General features: G+C 34.1%; 1 protein-coding gene across 3 annotated transcripts in view; it reads left to right on the top strand.

Moving 5' to 3' along the window:
- LOC129005030 (uncharacterized) overlaps positions 1 to 25,971 on the top strand; it is a 63,870-nt gene that overhangs the window by 34,947 nt on the left and 2,952 nt on the right. For all 3 annotated transcript variants that reach the window (XM_054433782.1, XM_054433784.1, XM_054433783.1), the window contains 13 exons: positions 6,067 to 6,179; positions 8,981 to 9,077; positions 13,998 to 14,304; positions 14,593 to 14,788; positions 15,561 to 15,836; positions 16,679 to 16,768; positions 17,054 to 17,159; positions 17,731 to 17,819; positions 18,335 to 18,488; positions 19,467 to 19,585; positions 20,902 to 21,069; positions 22,085 to 22,177; positions 23,869 to 23,983. In XM_054433782.1, the coding sequence (XP_054289757.1) occupies positions 6,067 to 6,179; positions 8,981 to 9,077; positions 13,998 to 14,304; positions 14,593 to 14,788; positions 15,561 to 15,836; positions 16,679 to 16,768; positions 17,054 to 17,159; positions 17,731 to 17,819; positions 18,335 to 18,488; positions 19,467 to 19,585; positions 20,902 to 21,069; positions 22,085 to 22,177; positions 23,869 to 23,983 (1,923 nt within the window). The remainder of the gene's footprint in view (positions 1 to 6,066; positions 6,180 to 8,980; positions 9,078 to 13,997; positions 14,305 to 14,592; positions 14,789 to 15,560; positions 15,837 to 16,678; positions 16,769 to 17,053; positions 17,160 to 17,730; positions 17,820 to 18,334; positions 18,489 to 19,466; positions 19,586 to 20,901; positions 21,070 to 22,084; positions 22,178 to 23,868; positions 23,984 to 25,971) is intronic.

The raw sequence follows: 25,971 nt of genomic DNA, 5'->3' as shown, positions 1-25,971 counted from the left end.
GTATCATGGAAATGAAATAATAACTTAGCCTAAATAAATTATAAAGTCTACATAACAAATTAAAATTAAAAGCTATATGCTTAACAAAAACATCAAATCAAAACAAACATAAAAAACTAGCTCACTTTTTTATTTTTGGTTAGAAGTATAAGAGTATGACGTAAAACACAAAAACATTTTTTAATCACCTCAGTTATAAATACAAAAGAGATCTTTATAGAGTTCAAAACAGGCCTAACCTAAACGTCCTAAACAAACATAGGCCTACAAATAAATAATTTGTTATCCGTAACAGTCTTAAATGGAAGGTAACAAAAAATCACTAAACAAGCCAGTAAAATACACCCAACACATAAAAATAGGGGCTTACCAAAAAACCAAATAATTAAAAAGTTAATCATACCTCCCAGTCTAAGAGCATACATAACAGTTAAGAGTTAAGGTATGTATATGTATGAATATGACGTAAAACACAAAAACATTTTTTAATCTCCTCAATTATAAATACAAAAGAGATCTTTATAGAGTTCAAAACAATCAAACAAAACACAAGTTGAAACTGGTATCATGGAAATGAAATAATAACTTAGCCTAAATAAATTATAAAGTCTACATAACAAATTGAAACTAAAAGCTATATGCTTAACAAAAGCATCAAAACAAACATAAAAAACTAGCTCACTTTTTGATTTTTGGTTAGAAGTGAAGTATAAGAGATCTTTGAATTTACATACAACAGCACAGCACTAGAACCTAGAGCAAAGTTTCACAAAAATGTCCTAAACATCCAATTTTTTTAAGTTTTGATGTAAGAATATAAGCCGTTCGGCATTCTCTGGCAGAAGTCTTGTTCTTTTGCTTGTAATTACGTTGCCGGCTGAAGAGAAAACCCTCTCCGATGCTACTTCCGTGGCTGGGATGCCCAAATACCTTCTTACTAAGGGTAGTAGCAGTCCATACTTGAAGCCATTTTCCTGCCACCATTGAAATGGGTCATCGTTTATTTTTATTCGATTTTCCTTCAGATATGCCTCAAGCTGTAGTTCACCTAAAACACCACAAGGCAATGTATGATTTTTATTTACTTATAGGCTTACTTTAAGTTTTATAACCTAATTTCCTTTCAATGACAACTTTCTTTCAAGATATTAAGTAAGTCAGTCCTAGTTTGCCCATTGCATTCATTGTACTTTATACTTACTTATGTAGGCCTAGAGAGCTCTTTCCAGTAGCCTAGTTCAAGATATGATTAAGTTAAATTTTGTTCTTGTTATCCTAGGTACATAAAAAAATAAACCTAAAAAATTCAACTAAATGAGGATAGCAATTAGATTTGGTTATTGAAATTCAAGGTATGTAGCTGTAGATAGAAAAGATGTAGGCCTAGGCCTATTGTTATAAAGTAAAATTTAAGTATTTGAAGCATGTAATCGGTGCTCTCTTGTATTGTAACTTGACATTGTCAATTTCCATGTAAATCGTGATCAAAGGCAAATTAAGAATTTTCATTGCTCTTGTAATGTAAATGTGATAAGTTAATATGTAATGTATATTATATTATCAAGGCCCTAGGGCATACGCCTTATATAATATAGCCAAATAAAAAAAACTTTTGAAGTAAGACTTAAGTTACATTAATGCACCTACCTTGAAGCTCTAATGTTCTTCTACCGGTTTGGACTGGATTAGATGGTTGAGAAGTCTCAAATATTGAGAACAATTGAGATCTTGAGACTGAACTGCTTGACGATTCTTCAACTGGACCTTGAATCGGAGTCGGAGCAGTTTCATCTTCAGCAATAGCATTAACAATTTCTGACTTCAAATTTTCAAGCACGAGATTTTTCTGATGATCTTTCAGAACGTGAGTTTTGAACCTTGGGTCCAAAACCATACATGTTTGGTCTAAAGTATTGTCCATGTAAACAGGAAATCTACTTCTGAGAGACTTGAGCAAACTTTTAGCTAACATGACTCCTTGTTCTCTGTTGTCTATAATTAGGGATGTGCTGCTTTCTATGCCATACAAAATTGGAATTATCATGCTTCTTGTCGCATTCGTCTCCGATGAAACATGAACTGTAGCATCATAGATGGGTTTTAGAATTTTCGTGTACGAGCTAGCCAAACTCCATTCTGTAGATGTCAGGTTGTCAATATTGCAATTAGGCTGACTAAGCTCTATTACAATGGCATCTTTCAAAGTGCAGAGCCTTTCCATCATTGTATATTCCGAATTCCAACGGGTCTCCACATTTTGTATCAGCTCTAGTTCTTTCATTCCAAGCTGTTTAAGCCGAGAATGAAGGTTAGCTTTTGCCGTTGGACTGTGACGAAAATGTCCAACAATGTTCTTGCATTTGTGCAGTAAAGAGTCAAGCCCACTGTGATCTTTTTTGGTATCTTTTACCATTAGGTTTAAGGTATGGGCAAAACATAGCAGCTGAGTGACCTCTTGCATATGGGATACTGCTGTGCGCATATTGGATGCGTTATCTGTCACACAGTATAAAGGGATTGTTGTTAAGCCCCATTTGTTCAACAATTTAGCAAGCTCACGACTTATCACTTCACCAGTGTGAGCTTCTTTTACAACTGGACATCCTAAGCAACACGATGTCAGTGATAAACCTTTTGTGACATACTGGGCTGTAACTGCTAGGTATGCTGTTGTGTTCATGGATGTCCACATGTCAGTTGTGATTGACAGTGACTGTAGTGTAGGTTTTTCGCTGTCTAGCTCACATTTAATTTTACTAACTGTCTTTTCAAAAAGTTCAGGAACAAGTGATCTTGAAAAGGTTTTAGCTGAAGGCAAACTAATCTTACTGTCAGCGATTTCTAATACCTTTAAGAAGCCTGGCTCTTCTACCAAGCTAAAAGGATGTAGACTTTCAACCATCCATCTTGTAACAGCATTTTTTACCGCTATTGTTTTAGGGTGGTTTTGACCATACTTCTCTTTTTGAGATACAAATTTATCAATACCGAGTTGGGTGGAACTGCTGCTGGTATCAGTATGGGGCTTAGGCCTAGGTTTGCTAGCCTTTTCCTTCTTAAACTCTTCCTCTTCTTTAAGGAATTTCGTGTAGTGTACATAATGTTTCCTTTCCAAATGCCGTCTTAGGCTAGTTGTATTACCGTATCGGGACTTTAATATTTGCAAACAAAAGTTACACTTACATTCATCTTTTGTCCCTCTCTTGAAATAGCTCCATAAAGGATTGTTTTTAACCGGCAAAGTTCGACCACCGCCGCCGCTGGTGCTTGCTCCTTGATCAACATCCATTTATTTCATTTGATAAAAAAAAAATACGAAGATAATTACTCTTCACTTAAACTAAAAGCCACTGACATCGAAGTTATTATTACAATTAAAATATCATCGAATAAACAAAAACAAAACAACCAATAACCATGTCACGTATCAGTGTATCGGTGTATCACTGTCACTGTCACAACACGCACAGCCAATAGCCAATTTAATCGAAAAAAATAAGACATAGCCATAGGCTAGAATGTGAGACAGAGTTACAGGAACAGTTTACAGACCTGTCCGCATAGTGCATAGAGAAAGAAAACCCGCTTTTCAAGCATGGAACATGTCATGGTAAACAATTATTTATCATTTGAAGTAGATATCTTGAGTGATTATTATAAATATTACATGCGATCAAAATTCAGCCGATGACCTTTAAAACGAACTACTCTGATCGTGAATTAACTATTAGCGTGCAAGTCGGAGGAATGGAATATTAGTCTTTCATTTCAATTCCGTAAACATAATTCGCACATTTTTACTAGAAACTTTGATTAGTTTTTATATTTACAGAATATATAGCTCCACTCCAGCGTGTTGATGTTTCAAAGCGGAGTTATGAATCATTAATGAGAACAACAATTTTTTGGTCGCCTGTTGCAATTTCGTGCTATTTGTTTGTGTACGGTAATATGTTTACAATGAAACGAAAAAACTACTGCTAGCGCTCATGGCGGCTCTCGGAACTATTGAACGCTGCCCGTCCACTTTTATATTTATTATTTACAGAATATATAGCTCCACTCCAGCGTGTTTACGTTTCAAAGCGGAGTCATGACCGATTAATGAAAACAACAATTTTTCGGTAGCCTGTTGGAATTTTGGGCTATTTGTGTAATGTGTCTACAATGAAACGAAAAAAAAACTACTGCTAGCGCTCACGGCGGCTCTCGGAACTATTGAACGGTGTCCACCTTCTTTCATTTGTTGGCTTGTAAGATTGGGTTATGTATTCTTTATTCTTTGTATAGTTGTCAATGGTAACCCTGCCGTTATTTTCATCTGTCCAATAATAGGCAACAGCTGTACAACTACACTCAACTCTTGCTTATGAGAGATTCTAATTGTAATTCATTTCTTAAATACGTTTAGGAAGCTCTTAATTTATACGCTGTTTTACAAAGTGCATTTGCTTACGAAACTAGAAATGTATAACGACTTTAAAAATACTTTTTTATTACTATTATGGATGTAGCTCGGATCTAAATTACGCTGCCGATTCACTATCGTAACTTCGTATTATGAAATAAACATCCCACAGTGCGGGTACTGCGGGACTTCTTTTCCCTCTCTCTAACTCTCAAACAGATGGTTGTACTTTTAATCCAGTTCCAGTTGTTGTTGTTACAGTTAGGCTTATTCTGCCGTCTGCGAATGTTGTCATTTTACTTACCTTGCTTCCTACTTAATAACTAACAAGTAAAATGTTGGTCTAGCCCGAAAGCATGGTTTAATGTGGGGAAGTTGGGTAGGAAATAAATGAAACAGTACATTTCAGGCATAAAATAATGATATATTTCTGAGTTTTCTGACCCGGCCCGATTTTGGCCCGTTATTATTCTTGGTCCGACCCGACCATCGGGCCTTGTTGTTGGCCCGACCTGACCCGAAAATTTCGGGGCCCCGTCGACCCCTAACCAATACAATATACAATCATTGTACATTGTTGGGGATAGTCGGTACACAGCTTTTCCGCCCTTGTCTGTACACTATGCCAGTACATAGGCCTAGTTTATTAGTAAATTTTAAACCTATGTTAATTATGACATTCTAGGATTGATTGAATTTTGAATTTGCCGCTCCTGACGGTGGCTGAGGTCAATACTGCTTATCAGGCCAGTTAGCTTCAACCGTTGAATTTAAATCATTGTACTAGTGGGTGTGCTGGGTCCGTTTGCATGGCTCCTGTGATAATACGGGAGTCAAATGTCCAGACCATAATTTCTAGACTAAGCTTTGCCCAGCCTACCCCTCCTGAATTACCGTAACGTACCAATTTATGTACTATGGGTACTAATATGTATATTCTGCCATTCTGGTTTGCATGTAAATGGTTATTTGATGAAAAATTATTAAATTTCTTAACATCCATTTTCGAGTTATATTAGAGCTCCCCTCGTTTTGTGGTCAACCTAGCGACCCTCTTCGTGCTGATTCTTAAATCTGGAAGAATTCATAAATTCACCAATAACGATATTCAATTGGCCACCCTGGAATAATACAAAAGATACGCTCCGGACTTTAAGCACCTGAACTTAACTATACTTTCTGATTGTTTTACCACAATGCATACCATATTGTCAACTCCTCGCTCCTGCATTTCTCTCTGTAACCACTTTTGTCCTACTTGCAGTTTGAAGAAACATTCACATTCATAAACATTTAATCACTACGTCAAACATGTGTATTATAGTGTAGCCAGACAAACCAAATGATTAAAACAAAAGTCCTGACTCCAAACTGAGTGCAAGAAAGCTTACTACCTGACTATATATTTAAATGTCCTGGAAATTCCATGAAGTTTATCTGTACTCTGAATTCTATGCAGTTTCAACTTGCACTTTTTTGGTTCTATACTTTCTAACTCAACGAAATGCACTACACACTAAAGTTGTTATCTTTGTTTAAGTGAAATCATCTTAAGATGTTACTGAATATTTATCTACCTAAGATATGGAAACAGAAAATATGTTTAACACCCAGAATCCTGTGTTACGTACATGTACATAACAGTGGTTCTGTTACAGCAAGAGTTCCGCTGAAGCAGACGACAGATGTGTCATGGTATCAGTATCCTGTATTGTGGCTTTACAAGATGGCGTTGGCAGTACAAAAAGCTGACGTATGGCTGCTGTGGAAGGTTAGTACTGGTGGCAGTGCCGATATCCCATCTATATGACTTGAAGAGGTTACTTTTCCGTTCAAACAGAACATAGTCGAGTGAGCGGCTCAAGAGTGTGCTGCAATTGAGCTTCTATTTACCATCACCATTGACTTTTGGATATTGGATTAGACAGACATATTATCTATATGGACCGCCAGTTGCCACTTTTTTATTAAAAAAGAACATAGGCCTACTTGAATGAGACAGTCACAAATTGCGCCAGTATCTAAAGTTCTATTTTCTACCTTTGGTTTGGACCTAGCATTTACTTTTAGATACATAAAAAGACATTTATATGAACCTCCTATAGCCCAATTTTTAATAATCGAGCATGCATCTAGGTAAATGGGCGCTGCTGTCAAAAATCGATTTTCTCCTTAAGTTTCTGTTAGCCTACCATGTTATTTGATTTGACACAGAAGATGCAGTAGTTTACAATAATTAGTTCTTTTAGTCTGGCTTGGTTAAAAAGTTGGCATATTGATATTCGACAGTAATGAAAAATTGACATAAGCCATACTCCAAATCGCTTGCATCCGTGGCTCAGTTCACCTGTAGCAACCTCGAAAGGTAAGGGCAGAAAACTCAATAACGAATGCAGCTAGTAGAGAATTCAACACTTAATTTATTATGTTAAATGAACAAAGTGATTTTTTATAAGTTACTATCAATTAAAAATATAGCCTATGTAAAAGTGATTTAGTGCGGACATGCCCACCCCCACGGACACCAAATCAAATCAAATCAAATAAATTTATTGACACAAATAACGTTACATTAGGTGCTTATAGCAGTAACTGGTGTCTTGTCAATTACATAAATCTTAATAATAAAATAACATGGAAAAAACATTTTACATAAAACATAGAAAATTACAATAACAATAAAAAAAATGTACAATGACTAACCCAAGGAGGTGTCTGCTAAAAAGTCTGAGATGGAATAATAATAAAACCAGTAGAAATTCTTATCCAGTAGAATTTCTTTAATTTTAACTTTAAAAACATTTACTGCCAATTGTTTAAATTTATTCGGCAAATGGTTGTACAGCTTCAGGCCTGTATAAAAAGGACATTTTTCAAATTTTGTTGTCCGATGGATTGGGTAACTGTAAAGGTTCTTGTTTCTAGTGTTGTATTTATTTTTTATTAAGAACTTTTCAAAATCTTTTTTATTTTCATCGACATAATTAAGGCTTTCATAAATGAACAGGCTGGGGAAAGTTAATATAGATTGATTTTTGAAATGTTTTTTTATCAGGGAGCCCTAAATTTAGCGTTTGCCATATTTCTAATGAATCTTTTTTGCAATGAAAATATCTTTTTACTATTTGTTGAATTTCCCCATAAGGTAATGCCATACCTCAAAATCGATTCTACGTTGGAAAAATAAACTATTCTGGTAACATTTTTTGATGCACACTGAGAAAGAACTGAAAAAGCAAAAAATAATGATCTTAATTTTTTTAACAAATAATCAATATGTTCCTTCCAATTTAGTTTTTGGTCAATGATCACTCCGAGAAATTTTTGTTGTGAAATATCTGTCATGTTTGACTTTTAAAAAATAAGCCGTTTGTTTTATCACTGTTTAGTGCCAGACCATTAGCTGTAAACCATTCACAGAGATCTTCCAAAGTTTTGTTTACTGAAATTTGCACATCCGACATTGAGTTGCCTTTCACAAAAGCAGTGGTATCATCTGCAAACAGTATGATATAGATGATGAATAATAAAGGCCCCAGAATTGAGCCTTGAGGAATTCCACATTCTGTATTTATCCAGTCTGAATAGTACTTTATTCCCTTTTTTATGATGAGAGTTCTTTGTTTACGGTTTGCCAAATATGATCTAAACCATTTAAGAATGTTACCTGTTATTCCAATTTTACTAAGTTTGTGAATTAGAAGTTCATGATTGACACAGTCAAATGCCTTAGACAAATCACAGAAAACACCAGCTGCATACTGTGATTCATCCAAGGCCAACATGGTTTTATTAACAAAATTTGATAGAGCTGTTTGAGTGTTCATGCTTTTTCTGAAGCCAAATTGGTAATTGTGAAAGAAAGAATTATTTTCAAGAAATCTACTTAGGTTATCACACATAACCTTTTCAAAAATTTTTGATATGTTTGATAGTAAGGTGATTGGTCGATAATTATTTATGTTTACTTTTGATCCCTTCTTAAAAACTTGAATGACACCCGCGGGGGAGGGAAAGATAGCGCGTAACCGTGGCTCATGGACTCTTCAAACCCTATTGACTGGCTACCCCCAGGTTCGGCAGTCCTACACGTCACACGGAATGATGACACCTCATGTCAGCAGAACAATTAGGCCATACATTCCATGCCACGATCCAAACAAGCGAACGTGATGTAGCAATCAATGTACTCAATACTTTGTGACACTCAATAAAACCCCAAATAAATTGCAAGACAATGCTGGCTAGCGGAGTTGCGACACGCTTCCACTGACCGATTGCCAATATTAAGGGCAATAGCCAAAACTGGGCTTTGGGCTCAAACTAAAAAATACGCTCAATAACTGCCTGACCATCACACACCTACGTTAATCAATTAATATCCTAACATCAATCACAGCTTTGTATGCCACACTATTGGTGCTTCAATTTAAGTATGTTCATTTATATTCTAGAACTTGCTAATCCTTATCATGAAAACAATTTAAATTCAATGGAATGTCTAGTTTTATCCATAACCAAAGTCCTAACCATGACTAGTTATTGGTTTAAATTACGCTAAATTATTTTCAGGTCAACTCTCTACTTCAAGTGGACAAATGGGGAACTTCACAACAGAGAAGAAAATGGGCCTTGATACTTCTATTGATTCCTATCTTACTTTGGGCAGGTTAGTATTGAGTCTTTAATTAATTATTTGTAAATATTTTTTTAGTTAACTTTTTGTCAACCTTTTTTGTATGTGTTGTCTTGGCTGAAGTTTATTACTAAAATTAAGTGTTGGATGGTTTACCAGTAAAATTAATTAGGGGTCTGCGGGCCAGACTTTTACTTTGGGTGGGGTGGGGTAAAATATTTTGGCCCTTGGGTATCGGACCAAAATCGGGTTACTATGAAAAGTATTGATTTTAAAACATTTTAATTGCTATACAAACAATTGGTTGGTTTACTATTGTACATTATTTCCCCCTACATCACGATGAATCATGAACATCTTTTGCGGACACATCGAAATTGAAAACATCTTCTCAGCGGATATTGCGAAATCACTGACGTTGGCTCGATCCAACTCAAAAATATCGAGAACCCACAGGTCCTTTAAAACAAAATATTTATTCTATGCAACATTAACAACATGTTTTTTTAGATTAAAAGTTTGCTAATTAAATAACAGTAAACAAATCTGAAAAATTATTGAAATATCAAGTTTACAATACTTGATCAGTTAGCCTAATTCACATCCCTACCTCATGAGATTTTGTTAATTAATTTCAAAACAATGTGTTTTTCATGAATTTAAAAATGTCCCCCAAATATTACCATACAATTAGTAAAAAAATAACACATGTACTGGACGACAAACTGTTGTTTTTCCACAGTTATTGATATAGCAAGCAAGTGAACATGATCATGCAAACAACAATAAATCAGATGAATAAATAAGCGTCTAACTTATTAATATCAGGTAAGTAATTAGTATTGATTTTTTGCAGGTTTACTCTCTGCTAAATTTTCCTTTCCTTCAAAAGACACAGTTGAACGTGTGTTCAACATTTCCAATTGGGAATACACAATGTTTTCACCCGTAGACTCGATAGTTTAGTGTTGACTATTTACTGCAGTACACGAGTTGAAAGGTTTTTTTACGAGCTTTAAGTATATTATTTAACATTGTAAGGTATAAAATCAAATTTAGTTACAATACAATTTGGTTAAAATGGAATTTTGTGTAGTGCAGTAAACTTGGTCATGTGGTTTGTGTTTTCTTAAATCTTTAGTTAAGAATTGGTTGTTAGTTTATGAGAAATTTTTTTTTTAAGATTTTAAGAAATGTTTGGTACTTAGACCATTCAAAAGTTGAAAATTATAAGAAAAGCACAATTTTTAGTGAGATTTTTCTTTGATTGATAAATACAATTGTTTAAATATGAAAAAGGGATTTGGTTTTTTTAATGTAGGGAACAATTAGGTTCTTTTGTTGAAATTAATTGTCAATAAATGTAAATTTATAATTATTGCATACTAATATATGAAAAGTCGCAATAGGCTATATCATAAGCTTTGGGGTAAGAGGCATTCTCTAAAAAGATTTTGTCATGAGATGAATAAATGACAGGAAAAATATATTATAGTCTATCTATACATTCTAACCAAGAATTGGTGTTTATTTATTTATTTTATATTTTCTTTAGCTATGTGTGCTAACATTAGAATAGTATTTTTAATCTACAACTTTGATAATCTTTACTAATTGATATATTTTTTCTTTGCACATAAATGTGTTTGTTTAAAATAACCATGTAACTTGAGCAGTAATAAGTTTGAATTTATTTTTTGTAAAAACCAAACATGGAGAATGGATAAGTTTTTTTACAACATTAGAATGTTTAATTTTTACTCTTTGTAAATGCCTTACCAAAAACATTGTAAGACTTGAAACTTTGAAGACTGCTTTACAATTCCATTTACAATTAAGCATGTTTGTACTGTTTTCTGTAGATTGTATCTGTTAAACATATTTTTCTTTTCTCAGAGTGCCATGTTTATTAGAATTATATGTACACCAAAGGTATAGTTTAATTACATTCCAACATTATGTAGCTGTAGCAGGTAGTTATTACAGTTTTACATCAAATCAAATCAAACACACATCACACAACAGTATTCATACTAAGTAAAAACTACGTTTGTTTTAATTTGTAAGTTTTATAATTTATAATATTTTGCTGTTCAAGCTTTATTTAGTAAACTAATAGGTTTTAGATTCCCTGTGCAATTTTCATTCTATTGAAAATAAAAGTAATTTGGTAATAAACTCTAAACACTTTTAAAAAGTTTAACACAATTTTTTCCTTTAAAAGGATAAGTCAAGCCTAATTTATGAAATGGAAAAATAATAAAATTCATTCTGTAGTAGTCATTTTTAATAAACAGTGATTTGAAAAAAATAATTATTTTTAATTCGTCTATAAATTTGAAAAATAAGTTATAATTTGATGAGCAAATTTTATAATCATATTACCATAGTATTAGTTTACCATATATAGGTGACATATTCAACATTTATATTTATATAAAGTTAAGCTTATTAACATCACAAAGCCTTAACATAGCTTAGCTTACACTTATTATTGTTAATCATGGTGCTTTTTCCCTTATGGTGCCTACTAGTATATAGGTTTATACTATTTTATATCCAAAGATAATTGTTATTTTTGTGGAATTAAAAAAACTAACAATATCTTGGTACTTTTTTCCCCCAGAAAGTATATTAATAGGCTATCAGACATAGGTTATAAGTCATACCAACAAATCTCAATAATCAAACCATAAAACAAGCATTGATGAATTTAATACCACTTTTTCAAAGTCAATTCTCAATACCTAATAATTTGTTCCTAACTAAAAAGTTCTTAATCTTTGACAAAAGGTTGCTAAGGCTGTAGAAAAATGTATTTTGTAATTCTGTGACTTAAAGGTGTATTTATTTTGTGATTGTGGTTCAAGAATTGGGAGCAGGTAGTTTCAAAAGTATGGGTGGCAGACTTGGGTTGTTTCTTTTTTACAAGCAAACCCAAAACTAAAACACATAAAAAACTTAGTGACTTAAAATAACATACTAAATAGTTTGCACATTGCAAATAACATTGTAATAAACTTATTAATAACCAGGGTGTCTAGTGGTCCGGGAAACGGGAAAGACTCAAAATCTTTTACAGCATTTTAGGACAAAAATGTCCTGTAGATTGTGTATAAATTCCTCAGCGGATCATTCTGCAATATTGAAATAATTGCTGCCAATAGTCTATATGTCAGCCCCAAGTCAGTCCATAACGGCATTCTGTTGGTTCCCTTTTTTCGCGATAAATGACAACCATGTTTTTGTGATTGCGGAGTAAGGTCATTCCCATGATCATGTTATTATAGTGAAACCGCTGCGATTACAAGCTACAACTGATCCTCACAAATGTTGACGTGATCGCTTTTCCAATGTTACGATGGTTTTGAGTTTTAGTTTGGACACTGAAGTAAAAAACAATATAATTTACTTTGCATGGATTTATGTATCTGTCAGTCTACTTCATCGCCACTGCTGCAGCGTTTAGCCGCATTGAACCATGTCCTTGAAATTCATACGTTAGATTGTGTCATAAAAAAAAAACCTGGACCATATCAGCTGAAATGTTGTACAAAGATAATCAAAGTATCCACTAGTAAAATTACAACTATTCCCGTTTAAGTATTCTGACTCAGAAAGCTGCTGTTTTTTTGTGTTGTTCACATTTATTCCATTTATATTTTGATAAAATTATTAAATTTGGTTCTGTCAAACTTGATCAAATGAGTGGCTTCAGTGATAGAATCTAGTTTCTGTTACTATAATCAACAGTAGTGTATCAATTTTATGTGCTAGATTTTAAGAAAGTAGCTCTTTTCTGCTTTATAACCTCCTTGAAAGGCTATGGCTACTATCATGACAAATGTTTGATTGTTAACGATTATGCTTCTACAACTTTTCTTAAGTATAAACCAATACGATCCTGTTTTTATTTTTAAGAAAAAAACTATTAAATTTAAATAACAGTTTAACTAGTGTCTTTGAAGGAAGGGAATACAACTGGGGTCGATGATACGATTGTAAGAGGCGGAAAATCAAATCAATCGATTATGGTGGTGCTATGGTGAGTTGTATTCCTTTCCTATTTAATTGTAGTAATCTTATAAAGCATTAGGTGGAAATCAATCAAGGTTTATTTTAAGGTTTACTGACTAGGCAAAGTAAATTGTGTTAACGACCGTTTCTTTAGCTATTTTTATTTTAAAAGAACATTGTTATGATTTATACAACAAAATCACTTGCTAAGCTTAACTCATAGAAAGAGGTTCAAATTACATATTGATTTGCTAGGTAGGTTGCTAGGACACTCTTAATTGGCTGTATTTTGCATTACCTGCAGTACCTTTGCATTTGTTCACTTCCTACTGGAAATTCCTTTATGAATAACCAGTCCCCCAAAAGTCCTAATGATAACTAATGCAATGAAACAATATCAAAGTTCAAAATGTTTTAAATAGTCTTGCAAATTAATACAAGCGTATAATTGTAAATATGGAGTAGCGTTAAATTACGTCTTCTTTTATTGTCCACAAAGTACCTATTCCCTTTTGTTTTTTTTCTGTTGTTAAACTAGCTCTAGTTAATTTTTTACTGTAAATATTCTTTTGTTTGAATCACAAAACCAACTAACCTTTACTGTCACTATTAGATTACAAGGGATTTGTTATATTTATAGAAATAATTTATTCACCATGTGATACTGTTTTTTAGTTTGAAAATTGACTATCTCTTATATTGTCCTAACAATGTAGGCTTGGGGGAAGAAGCTGGTGTAGTGGTTGAGCACGGGACTTCTGTCTCTGAGGTCCTAGGTTCAAATCTCTCCTAATCACCAATGTATTTTATCTAAGTGATAATGCCGTAACCCTAGGTCTAGCCTGAAGTAATGAGTAAAAAAAACAATGTAGGGTTGTTTATTCATAATATTCTCAACTCAAAATCTAAGTTTTTCAAAATAATTTTGTATTCCAGCGTACTACCTCTATGCTTGGCTCTCTGAAGAAGATACTTCACCCGTCCTAGAAACAGTGACTGCTTGGACATCTGCCCCATTCTTGTACTTTTGGGACACCCTGTCATTCCTGGCAGGCTGGAGCATATCCTGTATGTCCTCGGGGATCCAGTGGTTCGACGGCTCGTGGATATCTTACCCGTGGATTGCCTTGGTCGGATGGTGGGAAAGCTCTGCCGATAACACTTCCACGGACGATGTGATTGAGGAGGCGTGGGATTTGGATTTTAGTGGGGTCACTGCTTGGATTACGTGGCCGTTTTACAGGTTCGTGATTCAGTTGTTAATTAATGTCTTAGAATACACCATAATTCGAGGGTTTATAACTTAAAAACTGTTGTTCCAAAGTAAAATCTTGTTTCCAACTCGTGCAAACCGCTGTATACCACTCATGTATCCATACTTTTTACAGAAAAAAAACTCAAATATTCTATTATGGAATCTGAATTTCAAAATAGCGTTAGTTATGCACCACCACTCTTTTATAATCTTCTAATAGCTGATAAATCTATTATATGTTTTCCAATTCACTCCTAATAGTTATTCTGGTTACAGTTTCTCCGCACTGCTGTCCAGTTTAGGATCCTACTCGGCCAGTGCTGTTGCCACTCTAGGTGAAGGAGCTGCAACAACCTATTCCACCGTGGTTTACGCTCTGTCAACAGCTTTGCTTTGGATCTACGAGTTAATAATCGGAATCCCTGCTGTTGTAGTGTCTGGGTTCGCTGCCTTAGTCGCGCCTTTGCAATCCGTAAGTTGTCAAATAGTAATCTGCAAAAGTATTGACTTTAGGATTGGTTATAAAATAGTTTATGGATTTTTTTGTGTTGAAGTAAGTGTTTAAAATATTTGATTAAACTCTTTTCTAATATTTGTTTATAGCCATGGTAAAAATTGTAATGTCACAGCAAATTGTCATGTCACATTTGTCATTTTAATATGTTTAGTTGTTTAAAATAAATTTTATCTGTTATTTGAGCGATTATTGCGGATATTTTTTATCATGATTAGTAAAAAGATCAAAGATTTTACAAAGTTTGGGATATGGAATCTGGTCCTACCTTCAGGTAATAATAGAGTACCTTAAACATTAAAGATTATTACACTAATCCAGCTGAAGCTGGAAAATCACTAACAAAAACCGCACAGAGATCTTTCTAATTGTCAAAACAAGAAATACGAAAACAACAAGTATGATAAGGGTAGGTAAAGATACCCTTTATCTTGTGTTGTACTCTTGGCTGGAGTCTTCTGCAGGCTACTCCATTATATTTGCCTACCCTCTATTTGAACTCATTGTTTTCTTATTCCTCTTTTTGAATTGTTTCTTGATTTGACCTCTGTAAAAATTGTTTTGGTTTTGTGATTTTACAGTTTTGGATTGGTTGTGAATCTTGTATTAAACATTGTTAAGACCGTTTTTTACTAATTTTGATAGAAAATATCCTCAATCATCCCTTACTCCTTTAAACAACAAACAATACCATTAAAAATTTATTTAAACACAATTTGTATATGACTAGATATCGTGGCCAGCGTCTCCACCAACCCCTGATTATACTCCCTCCGCGCCACATTACGAGTCACAGTTTAACCAACCCCCACCTAGTACCAGTAGTGCTGCCAACTGGGACCATCTGCTGGGAGATCAACAGCTGTTGGCTGCACTGGTCCGTCGTCTGCTCAGCAGTACGGAGTTTGATCAGGTGTTGAAGGAGAAACAGCTGTCTAACCAGGCGCAGGTGGAAACTACGTTGAAGGCTGCTGTGGACAGAATAGACTTGGAAGTGGACAAAGTGGTGAGTCTTTGTTGTATTATTGATTTTTTATGTTTAAGAAATTTGATAGACTTAAAACCTTCCGTCATCCTATATTATGATTACTTTTACTCAAATATACAACATGGATTTTGTGAATGCCTCTAAAATTGAAAAAGGTTTCAAAATTAAAAAAAAAAGTTTATAAGAACTATGACTTTTTAGTTTTTTACCATAAAAATCTTCATGCAAAACAAAACAGATAATTTTTTTAGATCTGATAAGAGCTTTTGATAGTGTAGAACATATTAAACTATTACTATTAGATATTTACTGCTAAAAAAAGGAGTAGAAAAACACTGATTTAGCATGGTTTAATGCATATCTTACGGGCAGAAAACAATTTGTGTAAATTAATCACTAATCTTCATGCAAAACAAAACAGATTTTTTTTAGATCTGACAAGAGCTTTTGATAGTGTAGAACATTTTAAACTATTAGATACTCTGCTCACTCGGAGTAAAAAAATACTGAATTAGCATGGTTTTAATCAGTTAATGAATACCATAATGAAACTAAACTTGATCATAAGAAAAGAAAACTTTTTGATTGTTTGAAACTGGTCAATATTCCTTGGCTAGTTACTCTTTTATTACCCATAAATACCCATCAATATTTACCTTTGAAGCCTAACCAAACATTTTAATTTTAAACCATCACTATACTTGAAACAACAACTGTCTTTAAGCGTAATTGGTCCAAGAGAATTAGCACGATTCTTCATTCAGTTGTTCAGTTGTTGTTGAACTTCATTCTTACAGAATTATAGTTAGATTATCTCAGAAATCTGAAACTGGTTTGTTCATCATGATTTTTATTTACAGAGAGCAGAATTGAGCGATAAGATTGTTTCTGAAGAAAGTTCTGTGGAGTCAAAAATGGAACTTTTGAAACAAGAGATTCAAGATCTTCAGGTAAGTCTTAACAAGAATTCTAACATTTTCCTTTTTGGGAAATATAGAAATTATTTTTTAATGTGTTGTTTTCAGAAATGTTTGTTTTCTGTAATTATTTTAAATTAGTAGTCACCAATTTCTTAGTGATATAAAAAAAAAAAAAAAAGTTAAAAAAATCAATCCCTTCTTTTTTATAGACATAGTAATTTTTCTACTTATAAAACAACTTGTGTATTGCATTTCAACGGTTTAATCGACCCTTTAATCATTACAATACAAAACCAATGTATTTTGTGGTTGCAGATGGCTCTAAATGCGCACAAGACACTAGTGTCAGAACAAGCAGCTTTTGGTTCAAAACTGGAGGAAAAACTGTCTACTGATCAGTCGAGGATCAGTGAAGACCAAGGTATCGTAATAATACAGGGGTTCATATTGTAAGAGGAGTGTTAGCAATGTTGGGCGTTTAGTATAGAAGTGTCTCCCACAATTAATTCGGATACATACTCCAGAAGTTAAACTGAACAGCTTTTTCAAAAAGCAAACTTTTGTCAACACTAAAATATAGATACAAATACATGAAAATCTGAGGCAAAGTATCCTGAAACAGATAAGGTAAACAACCTTAGTAAATAATATCTAAATTTAGGGAAGATCTGTTTATTTTGTGGTCACAATAAGCAACAAAATGTTTAAAAGGAATTCACTTTAAAAATTTGGGCTCAAAAATTTCTTGGTATTACATTTTTGTTAAGACATTGACGGCCTCTTTTAACCTTGCAATTTGTCCGTCCACATAGACTACGGATTTTTGCATGGAACATATCCGGCTAAGCATATCCGGTGATTGTGTTCAGTACAAGGGTAGTGTACCGATTGAATATTCTTGTGTAGTTTTGGGTTAATGCAAAACTATAAATAAAATTATTCAATTATAGATTTAGACAATTTTTTTCAATGATGTTGATGTTTGTTTTCAGTAATCATATTAAAGGAGCAGATTCTGCTTGAGGTTGCTAAAGTAAGAGAAGAAATCGTGGAGCAAGTAATCAATCTTCAGATAAATCAGGTGAGATATCAAGGAAATTATAATCTCCTAGAGAACTTTTTGTTCTATTTTAGGTTTTATAAATTCTAGATTCAACTCTACACCCTGCTTGACTTTTTAGTTTTCACCCCCAAACCTGATGATTTTTTGTTAATACATGAAAAGATTTTTTTGCAATCAAAATTAAAATGCTAACTAAAACCAACAACAACCAAAAAGAGTTCAATGCAACAAGTAACACCTTTGACTATCGATTGAAGTATCCGATCCCCAATAAAAAGCTGTGTAGTCAGTTTTCCATTGAGAATTGAGCAACCAACATGATAAATATGAACTGATGTTAATTACTGCAAATACGGCAACATTTTAAACCAACTCAAGTTAAACGGACTATTTAAACCAACCCATAGCAAGATTATGTCACATGAATTGACATAGTACAAAAAGTAAAGGAGAAACTCAATATTATTTCTGTCGCACACTCTTGTGATAATTTCTTTCAAAGAGAGAATAAGTTTTGCCTTATCGAATTCCAGAAAGTGGTCTCAGAAGCAAGTCCGGACAGTTCGCCGAATCCTGTCACTTCATCTACAGAACTTGAAGCCTTTGTGAACGCGACTGTGGAGAGACTACTGGCGATATACGATGCTGATAAAGTTGCCAAAGTAGACTACGCACTTGCTTCATCTGGTGAGAGATGATTGAAACATCTGTTTTAAGTGTACTGACTATAATGATAGAAGTGCTACCATACCATAGACGAAGACATACCATAGTTGGATTGTTCTTGAATTAGTAGTCTTTTTGGTCTTTTGATATGCTAAACACAATCTATGCAATTGCCTTGTTATTTTTGGGTTTGAAGGAAATGGAACAAAGTAGGCTATTTCTATTTCATAACATTTTGGAATATTCAACATTTTTAAAAAAAATTTATGTTATATCTATTGAAATGTTCCAAAGCCGGGCTTGGAATTATACTAAGGTTACCTATCCTGTATTCATAGCATATTTTATTTCCCTCAAATATCATTGTACCAAAAACTGTCAATGCAGTAGCACTCTGTAAGCACAGTTCATTTAACTAAATTCTATTTTAATGAATACAAAGGTTAAATACCTATCGTATTGTCAATGGTCAGGTCAATGGTCTAGCGACCAAGGTTTTTGAATTAAAAGGTTTATCTTCAAGCTGACTAAATATTGGAAATAACCCACCTTCTGACAGCTACACCATGTGTCTGCCAATATTACAATTAAGTCAAATTTTTGTTTAATGTTTTTGTTTTAGTATAAGTGTTTATAACGACACTCCATAACTTCAGGGATGAAGAAGTTTTTCCAACTTATTGGTCAGCTTCAAAATGAACCTATAGGTCCGAAACCTTTGTGACCAACCAAAAACCGGATCATTGACAGTACAAGAGGTATTAATTTAATCTTTTTACTCGGCAAAACAGGAGCTGTTCCGTAACATAGTTGGGATCTCTAATTCAGTATTCAAACTCAATAGTGTGAATTCCTCATTTCCATTTACCCATATCTGAATTTCTGAATGTATGATTCTACTTTGCACCCTCTAATCATGTTCGGGATGAACAATCTTATTGCATTTTAATTACAAAAGCAATGTATTTGCACAGTCAAACTAACATTTGTTTTGTTCAGGTGCGACCGTAGTGAGCACACGTTGTACTGAGACGTTCTCTACCAAGTCTGCCAACTACCATGTGTGGGGATACCCTCTGTGGAGCAAGGCTGGCAACGACCCTAAAGTTGCTTTGGAGGTGAGATTGAGATTTTGCAGCATTATTTATGTCCTTTCACATGCTAGGACGTGAGGCTCCACTCCTGAACTGATTTATTTAGTATTAGGCTAAGCTTGGAGGGTCACGGCATCATCACATAGCTAATTAGTGATTGGAATTCAAATTCAAATTCATAACATCTTTATTTTCCTTAGGCTTACACGTTCATGGGTACAAAAATAGCGTCAAATATAAGTAGTAAACTAGCCTAGATATATATATACATTTTAAGTATTAATAATCTTTATACGTGAATATTCCAACTTAGATGTTCATCTACATAAAGACCTAAAAATTTAGCTTAAAAAAGTTGTTCTATTGATTCTGAATTCTGAATTAATGTTTTGAACCTGAAACCTGTGGGATTGAAGCCTGCACTTCAGACAGACCTTCTAGCATCCCGTTTTTGGAATTCACAAAGTGTATTTTACTAAGCCTTATGTCCACAATTATTACTGAATTAAGATACCTTCTCACTTCAGGATCCAAATCCTTTAACATGAAAACTTGTACAGTATAGCCCAGCTAATCTGTTAACTACGGGACCATGGTCGGAACATTGAAAAGGTTGGATTATTCGAGGAGCATATTAAATAACCAAATTAATTGATTAACAGACATTGATAGAGCGCGATCAAACAATCAAAATGTTGTCTTTACCGTAGGAAACCGTATTTTGTCACGATCGCGGGTCACGACAATGATGTTTCCGTTACCGCAGGATATATTCCGGAGTTAACCACTATCACAAGTAGACCGCGGGAGACGACAAAGATGTTTCCGTTACTGCAGGAGATATTCAGGAGTTAACCACTATCACAAGTAGACCGTGGGAGACGACAATGATGCTTCCGTTATTGAAGGAGATATTCAGGAGTTTGCCGTGATCCCAGGTAGACCCCTAACAACATTTAAGTTTCCTTGATTGCTAGAGACGATGATAATTTCTCCACAAGTTCAGAAGATGTTTAATATTTTGCCGCAACCACAGAAGACGGTGATGATGTCAATACGGCCACGGGAGATGGTCAGAATTTGGCCGCAATCGTCAAAGACTTTGATGATTTTTCTGTGACTGTAGGATATGTCTAGGGTTTTTCCACCATTGTTGAAGACGGTGATGATCTCTTCACGACCATGGCAAATAGTCATGATTTTATCGTGATAACATTTTTAGCAATTGACAATTGCACGGTCGTATTAAGCTAGGAACCGGACTAGCCAAGGTCTGATTAGTGGGCTTCTACTGTATTTTGTTAACATGAAGCATGTACTATTTTCTCTTTCTGTTACAGCCAGGTATAGTTGCTGGGCAGTGCTGGGCATTCGTTGGCAATCAAGGCTTCATGATCATTGAGCTCAGCCAGAACATCACCATCACAGGGTTCACCATGGAACATCTGCCCAAGTCTCTCAGTCCCAGCGGCAATATAGACACGGCTCCTCAAGACTTTCATGTTCTGGTTAGATGCGTACTGTTTAACTGAATATCCTTTATTTGAGAAGCTGTTAAAAGTTTTTGTCGGATGGGAACTGTAGTTGTAACGAATAGCAGTCCCTGTGTAAGGTGATTCCAAAATATTTACAGTAAAGACATGACCAACTAAAATATAAGCGGTCATGGTCGTTTCAGTTATCTTTTTCTTTCTTCGGTTATTCAATGGTTGAAATTTAAAGGGCATTTGACTTCAAACAGATTTCCTACAACAGTCGTTTTTACATTATTTTAATTCCTGTTATCTTCAAATCTACAACAGTATATAGGCTACCCAAAATGTATTTATTAAAATAATCTCGAATTGTTTTCTGAACTTAAACCGTGTCACAATAAGAGATGTCTGTTCCTTTATATTTCGTTGGCAGAATCGGACCAAAAACCTACACCATACAGACAACTCCTGTCACCTTGCTAATTTTCCAACAAATTTAAATTTTTATTATGGTTTTTGTTAACCCAGGTTGTGGTAGGGTGTGGTTAAACAGTGTTTTATTGTTCAAGTTCTTTTAGAAGCTGTTAACAATATGCTTCATGGGGACAGGAGTGGCAACTACAAGTAGTAGGCTCGGAGCTAATGTAATTAAAATATATTTATTCATAATAAACAGCATAGCCTTACCAAATCTACAAAACTTATCGACAAAGTCACTATCGCCCCTGTGTGTAGGTGGCTTTGAAATGTGCCTTTCTGCTGTCAATAAAAGTTCAATTTCTGACAATAAAATCTTTATAAAAAACAATTTTCGTTGAGTTACTGGCCCATCAATGGTTTAATTTTACACTTGAAATCTTGGGGAAATGTAGGGGGCATGTTTTATGATTAAATGAACCTTGTTGGATGTGTTTTTATCACTATTATAATTGTTTAAATTGTTTTTATTTTATGAACTATTAAACTAACTATTATATGAATAAGGATGTGCAAAAAAAAATAATTAGCTTGAAATTTCATTTGGTTTGTTATTTTGTTTATTTTATAGGGATTGGAGTCAGAAAAAGATGACATGCCCATTTTGCTAGGGAAATTTACATATCTGGACAATGGAAAGAGTCTGCAGTATTTTGATGCTTTGGTAAGTCAGCGTTTCCTTTTTTTATTTAAGTTATAGAACTGATTTGTCACTGAGAATCAGACAAGTCATATGTTTTGCTTTAATTTTCAACTTTTATGCTATAATTAAGCCTGAGAAAGTCAAAGTGGTATAAGTCAACTTTAAAAAAAATTGAGTTATTGGTACTACTGAGCAGGGTTTAATCAAAAGTATCCATGGGCAAAGTGATAAGTCAGATGACGTCAGAAACAGCTGTTACAGACGGGTTTTTTTGCTATCAACAAATAAGTGTTTTCGTTGAGAGCAATAGTGGTGTAAGTTACAGAGTCGTACTACTTTGGCAGTTAATAGAACCAGAAGATCAAAGAGAAGCAGAAGATCAAACCAATGGAAAGGCTTCAGAATAAAAGTAGAAATTTAAGCTTTCGAACATTCCTACAACATGATACATATTGTAGCATTTTTCTATTATTCTTAAATAAATCATAATAGTCGTGTGACTTAGACTTATAATTACTGTTTTCCTCATGTACCTGTTAAAAATCATTAAAACCCAAAGTGGTGTAAGTCATTTACGTCCCATGTAACTATGACGTTATGTAAAACAAAATTCCAAAATTGCTCAAAAAAGTTAAAGCAACTCAATAGCAATAAATTTAGACCCAAATATTACAACCAAGATTAATTTCTGATTTATGGTAAATTTCTAATAAACCCCTTCATTTCTCAAAACAAGAAAAACATGACTTATACCACTTTGACTTTCGCAGGCTCAATTTGGAATTGGATCTGTTAGTTTCACAACAATCCGAATTGTCTTGATCTTCAACACATTCTTAGTTTTCTTAGTTTTAAGTGAAAATATTGTTGTATGATTTCTTTGTACATTTCTTCATTATTATTATATTATTTATGATTCTAATTAAGGATGGACAGGTCATGATTTGGGAAATTTTCTTTGAAATACATTTCTTATCATCGAAACGGGATTACATTTGATTCGGGATTTTCTTGGGACCGGAATTTATTGATCGTCAGCAATTTTTCCACGTCACAATTGACATTCATGACGTCTCCACTCTCCACGATCGCAGGAGATGTCGCCGATATGGGGGGTAACAATGATTATTTCTCCGCGATTGCGAGATATGTGCAAAATGTTTCTGCGAACCCAGGAGAAAATGATGATGTCTCTGTAATCGTGGGAGATGTTCACGATTGCACCACAATTAATTGTGGAAGCTGTTCAAAAAGGTGCCATATCCGCGAAACATGTTGACGATGGCTCCATGACCTTGAGACATGTTGACGAAAGCACTGCAATGTGAACTATGGTCATGATGATCTTGTGATCGGTAATCATTACAAATTTAATGATTACGAAAGCTGATACTACTTTTCTACTGGTTACCACATAAGGCTTTAAAACTATAAAATGTTTTCAAAAATGCAGTGACGGTCAGTTTAAATACCTATTTTTGGTTGGCTTGTGTAGTTTTTTAATTAGATTATACTGATGTTTCACTGATAAATTGCACCAAACATGAATATGGTTAGGCCTATCTGTGTAATTTTACACGGATTGTTAGTTTTTATAGAACAGTATGACAAATAAAAAATAAAAATAGATTTTGTTGTCATGATTGCTCTCTGCAAGGTTTTTAAAACAAACTGTAACCCAACACTTATTGTATTTTATTCTTCCTTTACAGGAGGTCGATCACTCATTCAAGATGGTGGAGCTGGTGATCGAATCAAACCACGGCAGTTTGGAGTACACCTGCCTCTACAGGTTCAGAGTTCACGGCAGACCAATCAGCACACCTTGTATGTACCGTAGCTACTATAACAGTTGACACCAACTATTGTAACTGAACCAACCTCAACACCTAGATAGTGAGGTGTAGTTGAGCTTGTTTGATGATCAAGTACTCAGTTTTTACCACTAAAAGCTGTACATCAAAAAAATTTATAGGTATTATAGATTCTGTGTGACATAGGGTTGACACTGGGAGGTGTAAGCTTGTTAGTGATAAATAGTATTTATTCATTATTGAATATTCAAGTCAACCAAAATAATTGAAGAAGTGATGAGTTTTGCGATTTAAAGTTAGCTTTTGAGATGGGCACTTTTGGAGGTTTCATCTGCGTACAGTTAGTTTTTTTTTGGGTTAAACAGACATTAATTAGAACCCCTCATATCCGACCTAGTGACCGACCGGCTACGGTACATTTTTCCTGTCTGGGGCGATAACACCAAGAAGGTTCGGTTAACTGAATGGCCTATCTCAGGTGTTGCCGTAATTGCGGCAGACGATCACCGCTTATTGACAAGACCGCAACATGTGCTCACGGGTGACAAATACGGTTATTACCAAGACCGCAAGATATGCTCGTACTGGTAGACGTGTGCGGATAGTGAAATTTCAGTTCTGAGAGGATTTGGTTCGGATAGTTAAGGCTCAGTTAGGTTGATTAGATGTTCGGATTAGAATATTTCCAGATTCGTATAGTTTGATGTTCAAGTACTTAATAAAATAATCAATATTAATGCTAAGAAGTTATAATTAGTATTTGCACATTTGCACACAAATTACAATATGAATACTGCACACTTGGTTGGATGTGAGGGATTCTACTGTAATGTGTTTTGCAACTTGTCTAGGTATGTCTTGTTAGCAAATTTTCTCGTCACACTCTTGTTATTAAGTACAGTGGAACCCATTTTATTGAGCTACCAAAATCTTCTCACCTCTTCCACTGGCACAGACTTAAATCAGTACGAGTTAAACTTCTACGTTTAAGTATTGAGTTGTATAGCTCACTTCCCTATGTTTTGTGAAAGTTTTGTACTAGTTCGGGATTTGCTTTGTTGATTTAATTTAAGCCTAAGTGAGCCAGATAACTAATTTATTTGACTTAAAACTAAAATGTTATCCACAATATATTATGAACATTATAAAGTAAAATAATCTTCAGTAAGTCTCACAGTAACAACTACTTTAGTGCCCACTCCAAGCAAAAAAACACCCGTTCAAAGATTAAGATTGTGTTTAAAAGAGTTTGAATTATTGAAACTGTACTTAAATCTGTTCTATGGTGCTATTTTGGTGCAATATTAATTCTATGACAATCTTTGTTTACAACAATTCTTAACTTTTCTGTCACTTTTCCTCTTCCTTTAATAAAATATCTTGTACTAAAGCCGAGTTTACACTATGTAGCAGAGCTATATCACATATAGCTCTGCAATACGTGCATTTTGGTTGTAGCAGAGCTATATGTAGCTGACGGAGCTATATATAGCTCATCTTTATATAGCTCTTCAGCTATATAGTGTAAACCCGGCTTTATTGTTAAAACATATTCTACTATTTATGAAATTCTGTTTTACCATTTTATTTCTTATTTTATACTATTTAATTGGAAGCCTTAGGTATTCCAGTGCTATCTGCCGTTTCAAAATATGATTTAAACTTTCTTGTATTATAGTAAACACATATTATTATCTATTTTTTATTTTTTAAGAACATTTTAAGGCCAATTATAATCTTGTAATAGAATTCAGTCATGAAATCTTTATCTCAAAAATAATTGTAAACTATCAGTAAAATATCTGTTCCATATCACTTGACTTGAGAGACGCAGATAGAAATTGGAACACTTAACACTGTGCCATTTTTAGGACATCAAAATTTTGCTCAATATCGTAAATATGTCTTAAAAACTCAAGTGCTCTTCCTCAAGAAGTATTTCCAAGCTGTAGTCTTAATTTACTCTCTGTAATCAACCAAAACCTTTTTTCAACTCTGTCG

The sequence above is a fragment of the Macrosteles quadrilineatus genome, unplaced genomic scaffold (genome assembly GCF_028750875.1).
Source record: "Macrosteles quadrilineatus isolate MER2022 unplaced genomic scaffold, UCM_ALF_1.0 Scaffold_14__1_contigs__length_3811126, whole genome shotgun sequence".
Classification (NCBI taxonomy): Eukaryota; Metazoa; Arthropoda; class Insecta; order Hemiptera; family Cicadellidae; genus Macrosteles; species Macrosteles quadrilineatus.
This window is presented reverse-complemented; position numbering and strand designations above follow the sequence as displayed.